This window comes from Arachis ipaensis, chromosome B10, assembly GCF_000816755.2.
Source record: "Arachis ipaensis cultivar K30076 chromosome B10, Araip1.1, whole genome shotgun sequence".
In the NCBI taxonomy this organism is placed as follows: Eukaryota; Viridiplantae; Streptophyta; class Magnoliopsida; order Fabales; family Fabaceae; genus Arachis; species Arachis ipaensis.
In genome coordinates this window covers 121,266,062-121,288,587 of record NC_029794.2, presented here as the reverse complement: position 1 = coordinate 121,288,587, position 22,526 = coordinate 121,266,062, and the positions used below count along the sequence as shown (strand labels likewise).

The following is a 22,526-nucleotide window of genomic DNA, read 5'->3' as shown; positions in this document are numbered from 1 at the left end:
GTTTAGTATTTAAACAACTTTTAGAGACTTATTTTGTATCTCATGACATTTCAGATCTAAACTTTGTATTCTTTGACGGCATGAGTCTCTAAACCCCATTGTTGGGGGTGAGGAGCTCTGCTGTGTCTCAATGAATTAATGCAAGTATTTCTGTTTTCCATTCAAACACACTTGTTCCTATCTAAGATGTTCACTCGCGCTTAACTGTGATGAAGGTGATGATCCGTGACATTCATCACCTTCCTCAAACCATGAACGTGTGCCTGACAACCACCTCCGTTCTATATCCGATTGAATGAGTATCTCTTAGATTCCTTAATCAGAATCTCCGTGGTATAAGCTAGAACTGATGGCGGCACTCATGAGAATCCAGAAAGTCTAAACCTTGTCTGTGGTATTCCGAGTAGGATTCAGTGATTGAATGACTGTGACAAGCTTCAAACTCCTGAAGGCTGGGCGTTCGTGACAGACGCAAAAGGATAGGAAATCCTATTCCAACCGGATCGAGAACCAACCGGTGATTAGCCGTGCTGTGACAGAGCGCGTGAGCGTAGTTTTCACTGGAAGGATGGAAGGTAGCCATTGACAACGGTGATCCACCAACACACAGCTTGCCATAGGAGGACGTGCGTGCGTGAATCAGAAGACAGAGAAAAGCAGAGATTCAGAGGACAAAGCATCTCCAAAACTCCAACATATTCTCCATTACTGCACAACAAGTAACTTCTAACCCTTACTCACGTAAGGTATTACTTGGACGACCCAGTGCACTTGCTGGTAAGTGGTACGCGTTGTGAAAAGTGTGATTCGCAATTCGTGCTACCAAGCTACAGAGGTCTAATTTACATGAATTCTAGCGGCATTGGAAAGCTAACTTCTAGGGCTTTCCAACAATATATAATAGTCTACCCTTTCTTCAAAAGTACACTGGCATAGTGGCGCCTAACTTGGAGAATCCCAAGTTAGGTGCCGGAAGAAAAAGCAAGTTATGAATGCAAGCTGCCATAGTGGCGCCTAAATTCAAATTCTTGAAGTTAGGCGGTTGAAGTTAGGCGCCAGTTCAACCTCAACAACTCATCTTCAAGACTGCCTGGGTGGCGCCTAACTTCAATTCTTGAAATTAGGCGCCAGTTCAACACACAACACTCCCTGGAGGCACTGCAAGGGTGGCGCCTAACTTGAAATTTCCCAAGTTAGGCGCCAGTTCATCACCAAGGGGCATGGTCCCCACGCCAATTGAAGCAATGCACGAGACTTTTATTTGATTATTGATTAAAATATTTATTTTAATTATAATTAGGAAAAGATATTATTTAGTTTTAGAAAATATATTTTACATTAATTAGGATTAGATATAAAAGGGAAACTTTCAGCCCTTCGGGATCTCTTCTCTCATACCTCATTCTGCATTTTACAGTTTTACAGAATCCTTATTTTCTCTCTGAACTATGAGCAACTAAACCTCTACTGTTAAGGTTAGGAGCTCTGTTTATTCTATGGATTAATACTATTACTGTTCTATTTTAATTCATGTATTAATTTCAATTTTAAGAATTGTTTTCGTTCTTTATCTTATGAATTGGGTGGAATGGAAGTATGACTCTTGTTCCAATTGAGTTCTTGTAAAACTTGGAAAAGCTCTTTGTTTGAACAATAGCTTGAAAATAATTTCTCCTAAATTTCTAATTATCTGGACTTAACGGGATACATAATATATAATCCTCTTATATTTGGATAATTAGGGTTTCTGTGGCATATAAACTAAAATTGAACTTAACTCTCTAATTGGAATCAAGTGACCAAGGAATTGGCGGTTGATGAAGGTTAGCGGAGACTAGAAAGGTCTAAGGAATTAGGGTTTAGTCACATATAGTTTGCCATGAATTGAATCTTTCATGATTAAAATAGTTGGTAAGAAAAGTTAATCCGAAAAATAAATATCTCTGAAACCTTAACTGTTTTTTACTCATATATTTCACAACCTGTTTACTGCTTGCTTTCTGATATTCTGAATTTAATGTTTAATGCAATTGAGACCCAAACACTCTTTTCTGTTTGCCTAACTAAGTAAATCACTCAATCATTGTTGCTTAGTGATGCGTGAGCATCTTTCCTATCTTTTCCTAGTGAATTTGCATTCAAATTGTTGAGTTTAATCAAGATTTAAATATATTTTAGCCACTATGGATGCTACTTTGAGTTGCTTGTAATTTCTGTTTATTTTAGGTAGCATTCGAATGGATTTCACGGCACCAAACTTGAGGTTACTCAAGTTTGGCGCCACACTCAAGTTTTCAAGAAGAATACATGCTGGCTTGCTGAAGCCAAACTTGAGAAATCTCAAGTTTGGCGCCAGCTAAAAGGACTTGGAAGATTGCACACGGGTTGGCTGAAGCCAAACTTGAGAAGCCTCAAGTTTGGCACCAACCAAAGGAATTTGAAGAATGCTTCACGTATGACTTGAAGCCAAACTTGAGGATACTCAAGTTTGGCGCCAACAAAGAGACCTCCAAGGATTGCATGCGGTTTAGCTGAAGCCAAACTTGAGAAATCTCAAGTTTGGCGCCAGCAAGGATATTTTGAAGGATTGCTTTCGGTTCGTTTGAAGCCAAACTTGAGATTACTCAAGTTTGGCACCACCTTTGAGAACTCAAGTGGTCCCCATTCGTCATACAAGGCTCGCACCAAGTGTATCAAATTAATTCTGATTAAACTTTATTTTATTTTTAAAATAAGAAAAGATATTATTTAGTTTTAGGAAATATAATTTACATTAATTAGTATTAGATATAAAAGGAAAAAGAATCAACCATTCGGGCTGATCTCTTCTCTTCTTGCTAATTCCACAATTTACAGTTTTTCTGAATCCTAGTTTTTCTCTCTGAACCATGAGCAACTAAACCTCCACTATTAATATTAGGAGCTTTGTCTATTGTATGAATTGATACTATTATTTTTCTATTTTAATTCATGTACTGATTTCTATTTCCAGAATTGTTTTCGTTCTTTATCTTATGAATTCGGGTAGAACGGAAGTATGACCCTTGTTCTAATTGAGTTCTTGTATAACTTGGAAAAGCTCTTTACTTGAACAACAGCTTGAAAATAATTTCTCCTAAATTTCTAATTATCTGGACTTAACGGGATACGTGACATATAATCCTCTTATATTTGGGTAATTAGGGTTTCTGTGGCATATAAACTAGAATTGAACTTCACCCTCTAATTGGAATCAAGTGACCAAGGAATTGGCGGTTGATGAAAGTTAGAGGAGACTAAAAAGGTCTAAGGAATTAGGGTTTAGTCACATATAGTTTGCCATGAATTGAATCTTGCATGATTAAAATAGTTAATAAAAAAAGTCAATCCGGAAGATAGATAACTTTGAAGCTTTAACTGTTTTCTCCATATATTTCACCTCAATTTACTGCTTGCCTTTCTGATTCTCTGAATTTACTGTTTGATGCAATTGAGACCCAAACACTCTTTTCTGCTTGTCTAACTAAGTAAATCATTCAATCATTGTTGCTTAGTCCATCAATCCTCGTGGGATCGACCCTCACTCACCTGAGGTATTACTTGGTACGACCCGGTGTACTTGCCGGTTAGTTTGTGGGTTATAAATTCCGTACTAAGTTTTTGGCACCGTTGCCGGAGATTGACTGTGATTGACAACTACTAGTTGTTTGATTTCTTAGATTAGGCGTTTTTTTTTTCTTTAATTTCATTTAACTTATTTCTTTAAATAAAAAAAATTATTTTGATTTATTTTATTTAAATTTTTTTCTCTTAATTTCTGAAATTAAGTTTGATGTCCCCTTAGTTGTTTTATTCTTCCTAGTTATTTTACTTATTGAGTTTGAATTTTATACTCCCTTTTGCTTATTAGTTATTTTATTTTCTTAATTATTCAGTTTATTTTTTATTTTATTTTTTTATTTTTGTTTTCTTATTTTCTTTTATATTTTATTTTATTTTTATTTCTGTTCTTTCTTCTTTGCTTTTCTGTTTACCACATGGTGCGTTTAATTCTTTTTGGTGTTTTGTGCTAAGAAAAATAATGGAGAGAGATCACATGGGTTACTACCCACACCCAAGGAGTGATTCATATTATTGTGGATGGAGAAACTACCCGGATTTTGGTTGGCGAAGTCAAGAGCAAAAAGATTTCAATGTCCCATATCCTATCCATCAAGAACCACCATCTCCATATTCATATCAAGAACCACCATCTCCATATACACACCAAGAACCATCCTCCTCTTTTTACTCATATCAAGAGCCACCATCTCCTTATTCATATCAAGAACCACCATCTCCATATACATGCCAAGAACCATCCTCCTCTTTTTATTCATATCAAGAGCCACCATCTCCTTACTCATATTAAGAACCATCAGCTCTTGAGCTTCGTATGAAAGAATTCATACATGATATGAGGATGGGTGTCAAAAATATAGAGACATATGTGCAGTTGATTATCAAGTCCCAAGAAGAGGAATAAGCAAATTCCTTCCCAAGAGATACAATGCAAGATCCTATAGAAGAAAGTGAGGAAATCAATCAAAGAAGTTCATAGGAAAGATGCTCACATATCACTTAGTCCATCAATCCTCGTAGGATCGACCCTCATTCACTTGAGGTACTACTTGGTACGACCCAGTGCACTTGCCGGTTTGTTTGTGGTTATAAATTCTGCACCACTTACCCATTTGAAATCAACACGAACAACACAAGCAAAAAAGCAAGAGGAAGAAGAGAAAATAACTCATAAGAATATGACTCTATTAACCTTTCCTACTCATCTTCTAACAATATCTGCAACTTCCAAAAAAGAATGCCTTAAGTGTCTGCGCAAGAGAGAGATCATGAAACCAAAACCCGCTTCTAACATGTAACGCACACTAGTTATGAAATGGACAACCCTGATGACAAATCGTTCAAATTCTAGTGGTTTTAAAACCATTGATTTTTTTTTCCACTAACACCAAAAGAGAAACTTTTGATAACCAGCCATAATCTTCTAGGAAACCGCAAGGTAAATGATGGGTAATTATTATTTCTATCCCCATTCTCCCACTTTTTTTTTACCCTTTTTTTTAATTCTTTTTATTACTATTAACTTTCAAATCCCTTTTTCTTACACATTTTCAACCAAACCAGTTGAGCTTGTGGCTCCCTCCTTTCTTACAAAATATTGATTTATAGGTTGGGCATTTTTTTTTTCAAAAACTCAACCTATTTTCATTAAAAATTTCTAGGTCAAGTTTGGGGGTTGTGATCTATTAGGCATAACTTGGTTGTACTCTCCCTATAAATCAGTTACTTTCAAGATATGTGTTTATTTTTCTGTTATCGCAAGATTAGATAAGAACATAAACTATATGGTGGTGACCATGTTAGTTTATAAATGATTAGGATTTCCAAAGCGTGGAAAATTTTAGGGATATAATATGAAGTAGATAAGAGTGAAGGTTAAAGGAAGAGAAGAGAAGAGTAGGCGATGAGGGGATTATGGTGGTGGTGGTTTGTGTCTGTCAGTGCGATTTCAAAAGAGGATATTTGAAGAGAGAGGAATGCTTTAGGAAGGAATCACTATAACAAAAAGCACTTTGGCGACGGTTTTTTTTACGTCGGTAAATTTTTTTGCAGCATTTAATAAAGCGTCATGGGTTTGAGCGTCGCCAAGTGATATAGTGACGGTTTTAGACCACCATTGGTAAGGATTGTCACTAAATTATTTGTTACAGTTTTTTATCTATAAAACCGTCCCTAATTTAACACTTGTAAAGATACTTTTTATGTTATATTTAGCAATAGTTCAGTTTAAAACCGTCACTAAATTTCTAGATTACTAAATTCTTTGACAGTTTTTTTATCGTATTTTGTGACTGTTTTAAATCATGACAAAATTTTTAGCAATGATTTCAAACCATCACTAAGTTACTAGTTCCTATGACAGCTTTTAGGGATATTTAGTAATTGTTTAAATTGTCACAATATTTTTAGTGACAGTTTAAAATCGTCACTAGATTGCTAGTTCTCGTGACAATTTTTTTTTATTTAGTGACTATTTTAAACTGTTTAAAATTGATTGTTATTGATGGTAAAAAATTAGTTGTATAAGTGTCACAACTTTATTTAATGGAGACACTTAAAATAAATGTCACAAAAAAAGTGTAGCTATATATCCAATTTGGTATAGTGAATGATAATGATCAATGAATTTAGGAGAAAATTAAAAAAAATAATAAGTTGAATTCTCGATTATAAAAAAATAAAACAAATTAATGATAGAGGTAAAATTGAAATTATTGAAAACGTTAAAGATAAAATTAAACAAATTAAACATTAAGGGTGATGGTAATCAGTGGCTAAGAGAAGGGGTGTTGAATCTTAGCTTCCCTTTTCACAGATTATTACTTTTACTTTTCCAATGAACTTCAAGAGATATTTTCACTTTTTGTCTCGTAACAAGTTGAGAGACATTTTTCATTTTGTCTCCTGAAAACCAGAAACAGAGAAGAAGCAGAGAAGAGAGAATCACACCAAGATGTATCCTGGTTCAGCTGCTAAGTGCAATGCAGCCTACATCCAGTCTCAATAACAAGAGTGACAGAATTTCACTATCTTTAACAGATTACAATCACCAATTTCTTTCCATAGGATCTACCCAATCCTATCTGGGACAAATCCAGATTCTAACCCCAATCTGAACTTGACTTGGACTGAAACCAAGCTTTCAACAGCAAAGTGCTAACCCAACTTGTAAGAAAATCCCATAGGATCATGACACACAACAGATATATGTACAAAGAAACTCTGAGACATCTATGGCTTTTTCTCTAATTTTGATCACTGCTTTTTTTCTCTCATTGGCTTTTTCTTACAAACATCACCATGTTTGCCTTTTTCACCATGAGACTCAGACAAACAAAACTAAGAAAAAGAAAACAAAATGAACACCATTGAAGGAGAAGAACTCAGGAAGCTTGGGTAGCTATAAGAACTTTGTACTTTTTCACTTTCTCTCCTTGATCTCAACCCTTGGCCGTTCACCCTTAATATACAAGGGGAAGCTTCCAAGGTTGAAACCCTAACCCAACAACTTCTTCTCCTACCAAAGAGTAGCAACGGCTTCATTAGAAGGGGTTGAGAAAATCAAGGCTGATGCATGCAAGCTTACCTCATCACTCTCACCCTTTTTCTTCAAGCTTCTTCCATCTTGGCCATTGATCTTGACTTTGACCCCAAGAATGGATTCTGATCGTTGATGAGCTTCTGACTCTGGACAGCTTCAAGCATTCCATTTTTTTGCTTCTATCTACTTGAGACTCAGAGGCTATCTTCTTCTGTGATGCACAAAAATGAAAATGAACTTTTTACCAAGATAGATTTGCTTCCTAACCAAGGCAGATGTCTTCCTTTCTTAGCAAAGAAAGTCTTGAAACCTTTCTTCAAATCTTTTCTTCAATGGTAAATATCTTTCTTGGCCATTCTCTGTTACTTTTCTTTTTCTTCCATCTTCTTCTTTGATTGAAGTGACTGAAAACAAAGAGAGAGGAGAGGGAAGAAAAAACTTTCGAAGGAAGCATTCAAAGCAAATTAAACTCAGTTGAAATCCAAATTTCATCAGTTCCCAAAAAATGGAATAACGTGTGGATCTTTTAATGCAAATAAATCAAATTGAATTTTAAATTCCAGTTACCAAGGCATATAGTAACCGAAGCATGTCTTGATGTCTTTGGGCTATTACTTTCATTCTTCTCTCAATTCGGATCAATGCTTTTGTTTGTCCACGAGAAGTGTTTGACTTGGGCTTTGTCTTGGTTTCTTGGGCCACTTTGGATTTCTTTCTTTTTTAATATTCAGCCACTAATATTTAAATTAATTTTGTCCAAGCTGAATTTTTTTCAATACCATTTAGGCTTGTGTAGCTTTGACCCAATAAAAAATTAATTTGCTTCCTACACACGTGAACAAAAATCATCAAATAACCTATTAAAAATTATTAAATAAAACACTTAATAATAATGTCTCCAACTATATTAAATAATTAATATCATTGACATATAATAATTTTTAAGTTAAAATACGACATAACACGTGTACAGAAGTATTTAAAGATGTATTTAAACATAGTTTAAATATAGACCAGAAATAGTTTGAATGTTGACCAAGAAAAAAAAACATAAATTCATCCCAAATAAATTATAAATCTTTTTAATAGAGCACACAATGCATCCAAATTCGTCAATAAAGATAGCTATAGGTATAGGGAAATGTCCGGAAAAATGCATAATAAATAAATAAATAAATGAACATATTACACGAAATGTATTAATATTTTCTTTCATCAAATTTCAAAATATGTTGACTAATGATCAACCAAGGTTAAAATATCTACTTTCAACTATCTTAAATAATTAATATGATTGAGATGTAATAATTAAGTTGAAAAAAAAATAATGACAAGCATTTAAACATATTTTAAATATTGACCAGAAGCAGTTTGAATGTTGACCAAGAAAAAATAAAAAATCATAAAAACTAAACATAATGCAACCCAAATAAATTATTATTTTTAATAAAACACATAAAGCATCCTAAATCATAAATAAATTAACATATTAAACGAAATGTGTTAATATTTTTCTTTGGTCAAATTTGAAAGGTGGGTTATCGGTCCAACTATCTTGAGTAATTAATACGAGGAATAAATGATCATTTGTACTTATAAAGATAAAAATATTGATATAGTATTTATGCTAAATCAAAATTAAACTCGTAACTTATGTAAGATGTCTTTTATGTGACAAAAGTATCCTATTTTTAGAGGATTGGAGTGCCATATAAAATACTTTTGTCACACAGAAAACATCTTACGCGGGTATAAATTTAATTTCGATTTATAGTATAAGTACATATATGTCAGTATTTTTATTTTTTATGAGTACAAATGACCATTTATTTTTAATATGAGTAAAATGTAATAATTAAGTTTTAAAAATAATTACATACGTGTGTAGAAACATTTAAAAATGCTTTTAAACAGAATTTTGAATATTCACCATGAGCAATTTAAATGTTGACCAAAAAATAAATAAAAAATAAAAAAATAACACATAATGGATCTTATTTCATCAATAAAAATATATATATAGGTATAGGCATATGTTCGAGAAAAAAATAAAAAGATAAAAAAAATAATAATGTATTAATATTTTCTTTGGCCAAATTTTAAAATAGGTTATGTTGACTAATGAGACTATCTAAGGCTAAAATCTCTTTGTCTAATTATCTTGAGTAATTAATATGATTGACATGTAATAATTAAGTTGAAAAAACGATAACATGACACGTGTGCAGAAGCATTTAAAAATGTATTTAAACATAGCTTGAATATTGACTGGAGCAGTTTGAATGTTGGCTAAGAAAAAATTAAAATTTAAAAAAATAAACATAACGCATTCCAAATAAATTATAAAAGTTTTGATAAAACACATCATGTATCTCAACTCATTAATAAAGATAACTATAGGTATCGACATATATCTAAAAAAAATGTAAAAAATAAATAAATTAGCATATTACACAAAATTAATATTTTTTCCGTCAAATTTAAAGTGGATTATGTTGACTAATAATTATCTAAAACTAAAACCTGTGTATCAAACTATCTTGAGTAATTAATATAATTGACATGTAATAATTACTAAGTGAGTTTAACTTAAATTTTAAAATGAAAAAAAAAAATTTTTTTGAATACCTAAAGTTATTCTAAAGTTACTTTTCAAATAATATATTTAATTATTTCAACATACTGATAATCTAACACCGTGTAAATCTTATAAGCAAATTCCTAAATCCTAAAACGATCTTTCTCCGAGATTCTAAAAAACTAAATTATAAATTTAAAATTCTATATTCTATACTATACGGTTACTATTAAATCTAAACACAAAAATTCTCAATCATCAATCAACACTAACTTAAAAACCGAATATATACTTTTACAAACAATCCTCAAGTATAATATATTATAATTGATTTTATATTTTTGTATAACATTAAAAAATAATTTGACAAGCGTATAATCAAACAAAGAGTAAAGTATTGTTTTTGTTCTTAATGTTTGAGTGAGTTTTAAAGTTATTCCTAACATTTAAATCGTCTTATTTAAATTTTTAATGTTTTAAAATTGGCTTAATATTGTCCTACCATTAAAGATCTGTTAACAGAATTGACAGTGGAACAAAATTAAGATTATTTTAAAACGTTAGGAACTTAAATAGGACGAAAACGTTAGAAACAAAAATGATATATAGAAATAAATTTTAATTTTATCCTTCTATAATATCAATTTTTTACTGTATATAGTTATTCAATTATTTTTTAATCACATCTAAGTAAATTACACTTAATCACATTAATTTTATAAACATTAAAGAATTTCGATATATTAGAGACAAAAAGTATAATTTATACTTTATTGTATATGTATCATTTTTTTCTTTTCTGAAAATTTATCTACTAGTCATTCTACAAATATTTCATGATGAGTAAAAATTTTTAAGAGTAAAATAATAAAAAAATAAATTTATTTAAAATGAAAGTAATGTAATTAAGTGTAATTTACTTATATGTGATTAAAAAAATAATTGAATAACTATGTACCATAAAAAATTGATATTATTAAAGGATAAAATTAAAATTTATTTCTATGTATCATTTTTGTTCCTAATATTTTTATTCTATTTAAGTCCCTAACGTTTTAAAATCATTTCAATTTTATTCCGCCATTAATTTTGTTAATAGATCTTTAACGACAGGACAATATTAAATTAATTTTAAAATATTAGAGACTTAAATAAAACGTTCTAAACATTAAAGATAACTTTAAAATTTACCCCAAATATTAAGAATAAAAACGATACTTTCTAATAATACAAGCAACAATAATAAATGCAAGAAATGCAAGATTAGTAATAAATGTGATAATTATAGTTACTCAAAGTTTGGTAAGAATGGAAGAAAGGTTTTGACTTTTGTATTTGACAAATAACATGTTTGTACAAGTGTTTGGCTAATAATAATTTGTGTCTATATTTATAGGTATTTATACATAAAAAATATATAATTTATATTTATATTTTTTAAAATTTACACACATAAATTAATAAAATTTATTTATTAAAAATAATTTAATATTTGTGAATTATTAAAACTACTAAAAATGGCTCCTTAAATTTTTTATAAATTAATTAATTAAATTAAATACTATTGTTACAAAGCGATTCATCTATTAAACTGAACCAACATGATTTTTTTTAATAAGAAGTATAATATAATTACTGTCTGTTTAGTCTGTTAATCAAATTTCATCTATGTCCACACAATTTTTACTATCAAAACACATTTAATAATAATTTATTTGTGCAACATGTCTTATCTTGTTTATAGTATAAATGAAATAAATATATGCATATTTCGTTTACAGTAAAAACGAAATAAGACACATAAGCAAGTACACGTATCACATTTGTATATGTGATAAATGAGAAAGAGCTATCTCCACATATCTCGCTTACAGTCTAAACAAGATATGCACATACTTATTTTGTTTACATTGTAAACGAGATATACGTTGAGCTAAAACGTTGTCACTGTAAACGAGTTATAGTACGACAAATTTCAATCAACTATAAAAGAATCTACAAACCATTGGTATTCTCCAGAAACATCTTAATTCTTCTTCTCCTCTATTTCTTCAATAAGTTTAGTAGAAATATCTAATGGTAGTGATTTTTTTTGTTGTAACGCTGTATCCCAACTGTCACATGTGAAATAGTGACACTGGGTTATATTTGAGTATGAGAATCCTATTCTGATGCGCACTCGGAGAGCAGATTCTTTGTCTGAGTTAAAGAGTCTGATATTGATGCACCTCAGTGGTAATGAGAGAAAAGAGGTTGGAAGAGTTGGGTATAGGATGCTAGCACCGATGAAAAATGGTGTATTTCGGTTTTGTCTATTCTGGCTTGATGGTGATGAGCACGTGCGCCTCATGTTTGATGTTCCCGGGAGAATCATGGCTAAACAAGTGATGGAGTTTTCTGCTGAGGTTTGTGATGTTGGTGGTGGTGGTTCTGGTAGCTCGAATTTAGTCCAGGATGACGACCCACCTCTTGCACTACTACTCCTACATTGTGCTAGACCAGCGACAGGCATGAATGTGGATGGTGAGGAGTCTGATAAAGAGTATATTATCGATAGCAATGAAAGTGCTTCCTCTGAGGAAGATGACGAGGATGAGTTCGTACCAAATACTCCAGTTGGTGGATCAGTTTGATACCTTTTGTCTACTCCACAACCAATTCTAAAGTTATCAGCTATACCCAACCACTATCATACATTGAATTTGGATGCGATGCACGAGGTAACTCTATTTTCTAATATGTGTGCGGATGATTACAACACAGGCGACAGTGTGGAGTTTAGAGCTGGTCACAGATTTAGAAGCAGAGAGGTAGTCATGCAAAGCGTGAAGAATTATAGCATTCAGAGAAGTGTTGAGTATCAAGTTATGGAGTCGGATCGGTAAAAGTATCACGTGCGTTGCAGGCAATTTACTGATGGTTATCCTTGGAGTCTCCGTGTCGCCCTCCGACAGAATCTTGAATATTGATAAGCCTTACTTTGTATTTGAATGCATTATCTTATTTTAGTTAGAATTTTAACCAATTATATTTGCATTCGCTAGAGAGATGCATAAATTCGGTGGACCGCGCACCTGTTTAGCAGCTACCACGTCCCAAGATCATCGATAATTGGACAATAACCTCGTCTATAGAATCATCATGTCCCTCATACAGTCTAGCCCATCAGTTACTATCCCTATTCGACAGGGTACAGTGAGGCAGATCTATCACTTCAAACTTTCATACAAAAAGGTTTGGATGGCAAAGTAAAAGTCAATTGTACAGATATATGGTGATTGGGAGAAGTCATATAACAAGGCGTTGTGGTTGCTGCAAGCATTGCAGAATTGTTGTCCTGGCATAATATGTGATCTCAGTGCGGTACTGTATTATGATGGGCAGTTGGTGGTGCGTAACTGCTGCCAATTTGATAAGGTTTTCTGGGCATTTTCTCCCTGTATTGAAACTTTCAAGCATTGTAAGCCCTTCATCCCGGTGGATGGCATGCACCTATATGACAAATATGGGGGTGTGCTACTAATTGCAGTGGCACAAGGCTGTAACAGTAACATCAATGTCCCCTATTCTGTCTCGTCTCTCAACCATTCCGGACTCATGGCATGCAGTATGGGGTCGCCGTACGACATCCATAGGAACTGCATATTAAAGTGTAATAGAATCATTAGGACCAGTTCCGTACATAGAAGAACTAAATGTTTATCGACGACTAAATAAAAAAATGCGTGTACCTCATATAATTGCAACCGATCTAACACCGTATGCCATCGGAGGGCTCTCTGTTCATGATGGTCTCTACTCTGTTGGGACATGCTTATCAATGTGTTCACATATGAAATAATAAAATTGTCTCACTCCATGCAATGAAAAGTTTAATTACATAAATAGAAAAGAAAAAAACTATAAAAGAAAACAGTTACCTCATTACTAGGGGAAACCTCGGAATCTGTCTCTCAGGTGGACACCACTGAGGAAACTTATGGTATAACCACGAAACAAGAAGGGGAGTGCATCCAGCTATGTCGGTCGTATTTCGATGTGCTGCATAGCATAAGGAGTGGTACGTCCATGCAAGCATTGCGGATCCCCAAGACAAACCACGACATCTAGCAAAGTTATCCAAAAGTGGTAACCATCCGATATGCACCTGATTGTTTGACTTGTTTGTCATCAGGTAACCACCGATCAACAACAAGATGTAACACCTCGTGTACTGACGAAGGGTGGCTGCATCTGCATCCACTAGCCCAAAGCCATGTCATCTTGATACTAAATGACTCCTTCCTCTGGGCACCCTGCTACTGAGCATGAGGAGGTCTGGTAGCTAGGAGCTCCTCTACAAACTCCCATGTCGGGAGCTGGTACCAAGTCTGGAAGTCATGCAAGCACCTACTTACTAGCTCTTCGTGTGTGTGTAACCCTAGGTGGTATGCAACGTCCTGCAGGGTAATGGTGCACTCACCCCATGGCAGGTGGAAAGTTTGGGTCTCCGGACGCTATCGCTCCATGAATGTAGTGATAAGAGAGTTGTCAAACACGAAGTCCCTGAGCTACATCGTGTCGCCAAACCCAGCCTCTTTCAGGTAAAGGACAATGGTGTCCGGTGGTGTAAGAGTGTAGCTCACCCGCCTAGGTAGTATTAAGCGAGGCTTCTGTTGAAAAAAGAAACCTTTTAATAAAACATATATTTCAATTGTAAAATTTTGGATTTCAAACTATGTTTTCTACTATATTTAAAATTAAAATTAAAATATAAATTCGACTTAAAGAAATAAGATGACGTAATAAGCAGTTAATGAATAAATTAAATTAAATTAATTAGTAAATCAACATTTACTACAAATACATTCGACAACTAACAAATCTTAATAACTTGCCAACTAACTTATTTTATATTTCCGAAACATAATCTATTCTACTTATGTGTAACAGCATCAAACCTATCAAAGTACCCTAACTATAATCACATATGCTTACTTAATTAAAAGATAAAAACAACAACACTGACCTGGAAGTCGATTGCTCCCACAATGTGTCGAGTAGCATTCAGGCGCACTACAAGAGAGGCGGAGGATACTGGCCAAAAATTGCCGGCCGTTCATCCAATTGCCGCAGATAACAGATATACCAGCCATTGTAATTCCACTGCCGCATCATTTGATTGATTAGCGGCTACTGCATGAAGAACCGCCGGTAATCAGAACCTTTATATCAATTTTCATTTATTCAATCTCTTTTTTATCTTATAACCAACACCCCCTCCCCCAACATCTGTCAAAATCCCTAATCTCTGCTCCACTCTGCACCTCTGCGTGGTTGTGGAGTCGCGCGGCTGCATCCATCCTTCTCTCCCCAGTGTCAACCTTTTGCCTCTCCTCCACATGCACAATGCAAGAAATCACTGCTTCCTCCTCCACGGTGTGCAAAATCTGTAGTCTCCGCTCCACCGTGCGATTCTGTGTCGTCGTGGAGTGGACCACGTGGCTGCCCATACATCCACCTCTCATCGTTGTCGAAGAAGAAGAAGAAGATTTCTACTTTGATGCCATGGAAGAAGAAGAAGAAGATTTCTTTGATGAAATGGATGAAAACAGCCATGTTGATGGTGGTGTTGCCGACGATGATGCTCTTGATGAGTATGAGATGGTAACCCCTTTTCTTTTTCTGTTTCTATTTCTTTGAACCCTTTCAGTTATTCATCGAGTTCATATAAAAACCTTTTTTTTTAATTTGTTTATTTAAGAGAAAAATGGGGTATTTGTTTTCATGCTCATAAGGTGTTTGATGATTGTTGCAGCTCACTAAGGTAACTGATACATCAGCTGCACAAGCAAGGAAGGGAAAAGACATTCAGGGTATTCAGTGGGATAGATTGAACATATCAAGAGATAGTTACAGAGTTACAAGGCTTGAACAGTATAAGAATTATGAGAATATTCCTGCTTCTGGGGATGCTGTAAATGAGGTTTCTTTTTTTTTTTTAATATTTTTTGTTTTATCAAACCCTTTTCCTTTGGGATTATGGGGGGCAGGGAAAGATGTAGAAGTAAATTTTGTTTCTTTGTCTCTCAGGATTGTAAAAGGTCTGTGAAGGGTGAAAAATACTATGACTTTTTCTATAATACAAGAATGGTTAAACCTACCATCCTTCATTTTTAGGTTTGTTTGATTTTTCACATGATGCTCGGATTTTGTTGCTACTTGATTTTATTCCTATTATGTTTGTTGTATTGTTGATAAGTATTGTAGTGTTGCTTGATGAGAGTACATGGCTGAAAAGTTAAAAAATGAATGTAATTCTTGATGAAAGCCCCTAATTAACTAGTTGTGGAAGATATAAGCTGCTATAGATTCAATATATACATAATATTCGGTGGTTCTGCAGTACTTGTTTGGCAGTCTTGTCTTGTACAGCTGCATTTCTTCATATGTCCTATCTACTGCCTTCTTTGTCTCGCCACCGGCTCCCATCCAGCACCGCCGCGACCATCTTCTTCTCCTTCTTACAACCTTGCACTGTGATTCTCTAGCTCGCCCCTGCCTCTCTCATTTCCAGTCACAGAATCAGAACAGAGCCACTCCAGTTCCACCGAGTTCAGACGTAGCAGCGGTTGGTCACTGCCACTGCATCCCTCTCTCCTATGCTCTTGCTCTGTTCTTTGACTCAGGTTCTCAGATCACATTTTCTTCTATGTTTTAGTTAATTTATGATTAGTTATATGTTGATTCTAGTATTAATTTGATTTGATTAAGATTATTTACTATTGTTAGTTGAGTTTAGGTTAGAATTAGGATTTTCTGATTAGAATTAATGTTAGTTTATACATAGTTAAACATGCTGTTAAAAACTTCTTGAGTTTGAATTTCAATTTATTTGGATTGATTAACTGATACTTTGCTGAGTCACTACGAAATGCTGCTGATTTTTCATGTCATTGGTGCTGAATTTTGAATTGGTGTTGCAAAGAATACTTGTTACTGCTATTTTTGTGTTGTTTATGCTTTTGCATGCCAAGTGTTCAACAATATGCTAAGTGGTGTTTGGTGTGATGTGGATGTTGTGGAGTTTTCCTATTATGGAGCACCTGCACCAACTCCTAAAGAGCAATTATATACAGAGCTCGCTGATGGCTTAAGGGAAGCGATTCCTGTATTGGCTTTGGTTCTCAGATGCTTTTGCCTTGAATAATTGATTTCTTTTGTGTACTAAGTGAAATTCAAATGAAAACAATGATTCTTTTGTCATCTTGCCATAATCATTTTTTTTACTTTCATTATTCAGTAACTTCTTCTTTTTATATTTAGAATTATTCACTGTTTCATTTAGTCCTATTAAAATCTTATAGGTCTATTGTGGAAGATATGAGCAAGTGCTGTTGATGGATGATAAAAGATATTTAATAATTGTTCTTTGCGATGAAAGATAGAGCTTGTAGTATGGCAAGTGGAAGAGTTTAGTACACTGTAAATTCGGCTTTTAAGTAAAGGGATTATCAAACTAGCAATTTTAAGTTGGATTAAAATAGTAATTTACCTTCTTTTTCTTTCATTTTTTCTGAGTTTACCAATTGAGGGTTTTAGTGTTGTCTTAATTCATGACTCTCTGATTTGGATGATTAGATGCTTCTTTCTTTTACTAGTTAAAGGAGTTGATAGTATATAAACCCAGTTGTATTGTTGTTTTACATTAAGAATTCTTACATACTGGTTTTACTCTTCCATATATTGATTTGATCCTTTTTATCTTGAACCTTGGTCCAATGCTGGCATCTATCTGAATTTTTGGTATGTTTTCCCCTTCTCTAGTTTTCAATTTTTTAATTATTGTACTCAAGGTTGCAATCCAATAGACCTATGAAACCTTGGGGGCTATTGTAAAAAGTCGAACTGGAAATTAAGAAGTTGGTTTTCTTATGAATCGACATGTCACTATTGATTTGGACTATCCAAACCAAAAATGTTTCATCCGTTACTGCCAAGCCTTGGACTTGGTGTATATCTTGGTACTGTTGAGAGAACAACATCATTTATTACTAATAATCTTTGGTATGGCATTTTTGCAGGAACAAACCCAGGTAATGAAATTTTAAATTGCTGATTATTCTGAATTTATTACTTGCGGTCAAGAAGCAAAAGTTCTCAGTTAAGTGCTACTTGTTAATCTTAATATTTGGTATCTAATTTCATAGCCTTAATGTCAGGATAATACGTTTCATGTTGTTGCCTAGAAGTTCTTACAATAAGATAGTAAAAAACAGATTTGATTATCAAACTCATAGTAATCTAATGTCTTATCTGCTGGTCATGATTCTGCATTAGGATTTTGCATTTGTTCTAGATGCATCCTGGCCACACATGCATGTAACAATTTTGCTATCATACAGAAACTTTTGTGCGAGCCGACGGGGCCTTTATACCATTTGCTGAAGATTTCAATATGAACAATGTAACTACAATCGTAAAAGGTGTGGGAGATATTGGCAATGTGAATGTGATAGACTTGCAATTGCCAATAAGCAGTCTCATAGGGAGGCAAGTGAATAAAGTTGGAAGAAGTTCTGGGTTGACTACAGGGACTATTATGACCTACGCTCTAGAGTACAATGATGAGAAAGGGATTTGTTTTCTCACAGATTTTCTAGTTATTGGTGAGAACCAACAGACATTTGATCTCTAAGGTGATAGTGGAAGCCTCATTATCTTCATTGGTCAGAATGGGGAGAAGCCATGGCCTGTTGGCATTATCTGGGGTGGGACAGCTAATCGGGGTCGTCTGAAACTAAAAGTTGGTCAACCCCCAGAAAATTGGACAAGTGGAGTTGACCTTGGCCGACTTCTTGATCTACTCGAACTTGACCTCATAACAACAAATGAGGCACTCCAAGGGAACAACACTAGTGGAACTACCCTTTGGTAATTTCTAATTTATGTATTATTATCCTTTTAGTAATTCTCTAGTATTTTGGATGTGTATAACTTTATTATTTCTTATTGCTGCTTTTATTTTGTTCTTTTGTTGTTGATATCAATCTTAAAAGTAGTCTTTAGTTGTTGAATACTGTTTTTAAATCATGATGAATATCACATCAACCAGTGCAACTAAAAGAGGTTGCTGAATCAGGTGGCATTTAAAGGATGTAAAGAGTTTATGTAAGTTCTATATATGTTTGCAGGCTTTTCTCTTCAATGACTATTGGGAGGATATAGGGACAATCAGGTCACTCTTTGAGACAAATTTATCTCTCACCGAACATGTAAGTGTCATGTTTATCATAATCTAGCAGCAAGTTTACAATTATGTTTGTGTTTCCTACCAAAAATACTTCTTTAACTAATTTTCATTGATTATGATTTAAGATCAGTCACGTTACGTTTGTAAATTCAGCCATCCAGGTTTTGCTTTTAAGAAGCAGGAAAACCAATGTATACATCAAGGAGAAACTTCCCACATCGAATATTGATAATAGCAAGGTTGGTACAGAAAAAAATAATACTAACTTGGTAGTATTTTATAACTAAGTATCAAAAGTCATATATATCACTCGTTTAAGTGTGTGTTCGATTGTTTAATTAGACTAAAATATTGTTATTTATCCTTATGCAGATTATTGACTCAATAATATCGCATGGTTGAATTCCGTGGAAGGACAGAGTGAAAAATAGAATCCTAGGATTAGACTTATTTTTATTTGAAGCAAACATTTTTTAAATTTGATTATGCAATTTTTAGCAAGAGATTTACTATATTGATATTTTTATAAAGATATTATTTTATTTTTCAGTTAATTTTGTTATTTTTACCACAAGTTTATATTTAATAGATGAAAAATATGAAGATTTATAGCATTAAAAATCCAAAAAAGGCCAAAAAATTTATCTCTAAAATTAAACAAAAAAAAATTCAGCATTTTTTAAAAGGAAATTTTTTTTTAATTTGTATTGAAAATAGCGGCGATTTTATAACCGCCGCAAATAGTCATAAATAAAAAACGTCAAAACATTGCGGCGGTTCATAACCGCCGATAAAAAATTGACTAAATTCTATACTTGTATATCACGGCGGTTTAAAACTGCCGCTAAATTAGTTGTCGCAAAATACTGATTCAGCGGCGGTTATACCAGTGGTTGCTGGAAACTGCCACAAAACCTAATCCCAGCGCCCATAACCAGGGCGGTCCACTAAACCGCCGGCCTTTGATTTTGCGGCGGTTTAAAACCGCCGCTAATTGGAGAAAAACCGCCGCTAAGCAGCGCCTATGCTGTAGTCATCGCTCATAGAAAGGACGTTGGCTGCGGTAGGGACGACGATACATAACGCCGTGCGACAAAGAGAGAAATGAAGGTTGATGGGTATGGATAGTGACACTACGGGCGTTGTGAACGAGTTACTTATATAGGTGCATCTAAGCCTTATTTCGTTTACAGTGTAAACGAAATAAGTATGTGCATAGAGTAAACGAGATAAGCCACACGTCAGATCACGTATACAAATGTGATACGTGTACTTGCTAACATGTCTTATTTTGTTTACATTGTAAACGAGATATACACTACTTATTCGTTTATATTGTAAACGAAATAAGACATGCTGCATAAATTGAAAAAATGCTCTAAATAATTTATATTCATAAATAAAATATTTATTTTATTTATTTAAAAAAAATCCCTACATCTTTAAGGCAAAGACAAAATAGAGGAACCTCCAATATTAAATTATCCTTTAAAGGAATTGTATTTTTCAACTACAGGATCCTATGATTTAAATTAGAGTTAATAGTCAAAATCGTCCTTGAAAGATTACTCGATCTCCATTTTGATCCCCAAAGATAAAATTAATCAAAATAATCCTCGAAAGATAACCGTGTTAGTGGAGTTCATCCTTCCGTCATCTCAGTTGATGACGTGGCTAACAGTAGGTGAAGTGGAACATCAACTGATAACAGGGCACACCCAAAACGACGTAGTTTCCTTTTTCCCCTCCAAGTGTTGAAACAATGTCGTTTGATGTTCAGAATGGACATTCAAATGTTCCTCTCCATCACCACCTCTCATAACAGCCAACTCTCTGTTTCGCTCCAAAACCTTTCTTTTTCAGCGTGAAATGCAAGTGTCTGAGGTGGTGCATCGGCGGTGGCGCTGCGAGATCTTGCGACGTTAAAAATCCTTAATTTTAAGCATTTTTGGCAACCTTTTTGCAAGATGGGTACGTGTCAGGTGAACGGAGGCGGAGGCAGTGGCGATGGTGGCGGCGTAGGTTCTAATAATGGTGGTGGTGGTGGTTACTGTGACATGAGCTGCTAATCTTCGGGTTTTATTTTCTTCAGTGGTGGTGATTCTGTCAAAAGTTTTATTGTTTTCTTTGTTCTATATTTATTTTTCCCTTCTAGAATTTTTCTATGCAATTTTTACCTGCAAAGATCCTACTTATTCTTTAGTACTAGTATTTTGTTAGTGAAGTCAACCTTTGCATTCATGTTGTTATTATTACTCCTTAATTCCCTGGATGTTAGAACCAATGAACCCTAATCCCAATCTCAAGCATAAATACCTCTTCTCCTCCATGTTGATGGCGGTGGCGGCTGTGGGGAAGTACTATCATGTGGTGGGGCTGAGTCTCCCAGAGTTGTTTCCATACTTGTGTAATCAAATCTATGTATTTTAAAGATGGATTTATTGGTGATCAACTGGTATATCAAGTTACCTCAATATGGGTTCTATCCATTATGCAGAGAAGCTGTTCGGTGAAATACCCAACAAGAATTTTGTGTCGTGAAACTCCTTGATTTCTGGGTTTTCGAAAATGGGCCACCTTGATAGGTGTATTAGTTTGTTTTCTATGATGAAATCTAAGTTTGCACTGGAATTGAATGAGCTTACACTACTATTTGTTATTTCAGTTTGTGCTTCTGCTAAGGCTAAGGATGAAAGATCGGTATCTTCATTGTTGTACATTGAAGTTGGATATGCTAGCTGAGGAACGTATAAGGTCATCCAACTGGAGAAGAAGACTTATTTATGCTTGAAATTGGAATTAGGGTTTTGGGACTGATTTGACTTAATTTAACAAACTTATCTTGTCATTATAACGTTTGAGGTGTGCCACGCTATCAGTTAACGTTTCACATCAGCGAACGTTAGCCAGCTCATCAACTGAGATGACGGAAGGACGAACTCCACCAACACAGTTATCTTTCGGGGACTCTTTTGATTAATTTTATCTTTCAGAGACCAAAATGGAGATCGAGTAATCTTTCAGGGACGATTTTGACTATTAACTCATTTAAATTAAATACGAGCGTTTTACATTAATTGCCGTCATGTTTAATTATTAAGAGTCCAATATTAACTTAAATTCTTATTATCAAAGGTTGAATGAGAAATTTAAAAGTTTGGATAACAATATTATTTCAAAGAATAAAATTTATTCATTAAGTAAAGTTATTAAAATGTTAGTATAATTGATATGTGATTTTTATACAATAGTTATATATTATGTGCAATTTTATATTTTATGTGTAATTTTAATTAATTTAATGTATATATAAATATATTATCGATTAAAATTATCTACTAAAAAAATACGTTTATTATAAAAAATATTAGAATAATGGAAGGCGAGGGCCCAAATTATTATCTTAAATTGATTGTACACAAAATTCCCATGTACTATTTAAATAATAATCACTTTATAAAATTTAAAATAAATTATTTATATTTTATTTATGTAATTTTAAATTCAAAAATATAAAAATTATTTTTTTAAATTAAATGTTAGAATTATATACAACAATCTTATGTTTTATTTAT

The 22,526-nt window shown here is 33.7% G+C and overlaps 1 protein-coding gene across 1 annotated transcript; it reads left to right on the top strand.

The window, feature by feature from the left end:
• Positions 15,093-15,824, top strand: LOC110267538. Its single transcript, XM_021113211.1, has 2 exons — positions 15,093-15,365; positions 15,517-15,824. The coding sequence occupies exons 1-2, from the start codon at positions 15,108-15,110 to the stop codon at positions 15,808-15,810; spliced, it is 552 nt and encodes a 183-aa protein (XP_020968870.1). The 5' UTR covers positions 15,093-15,107; the 3' UTR covers positions 15,811-15,824.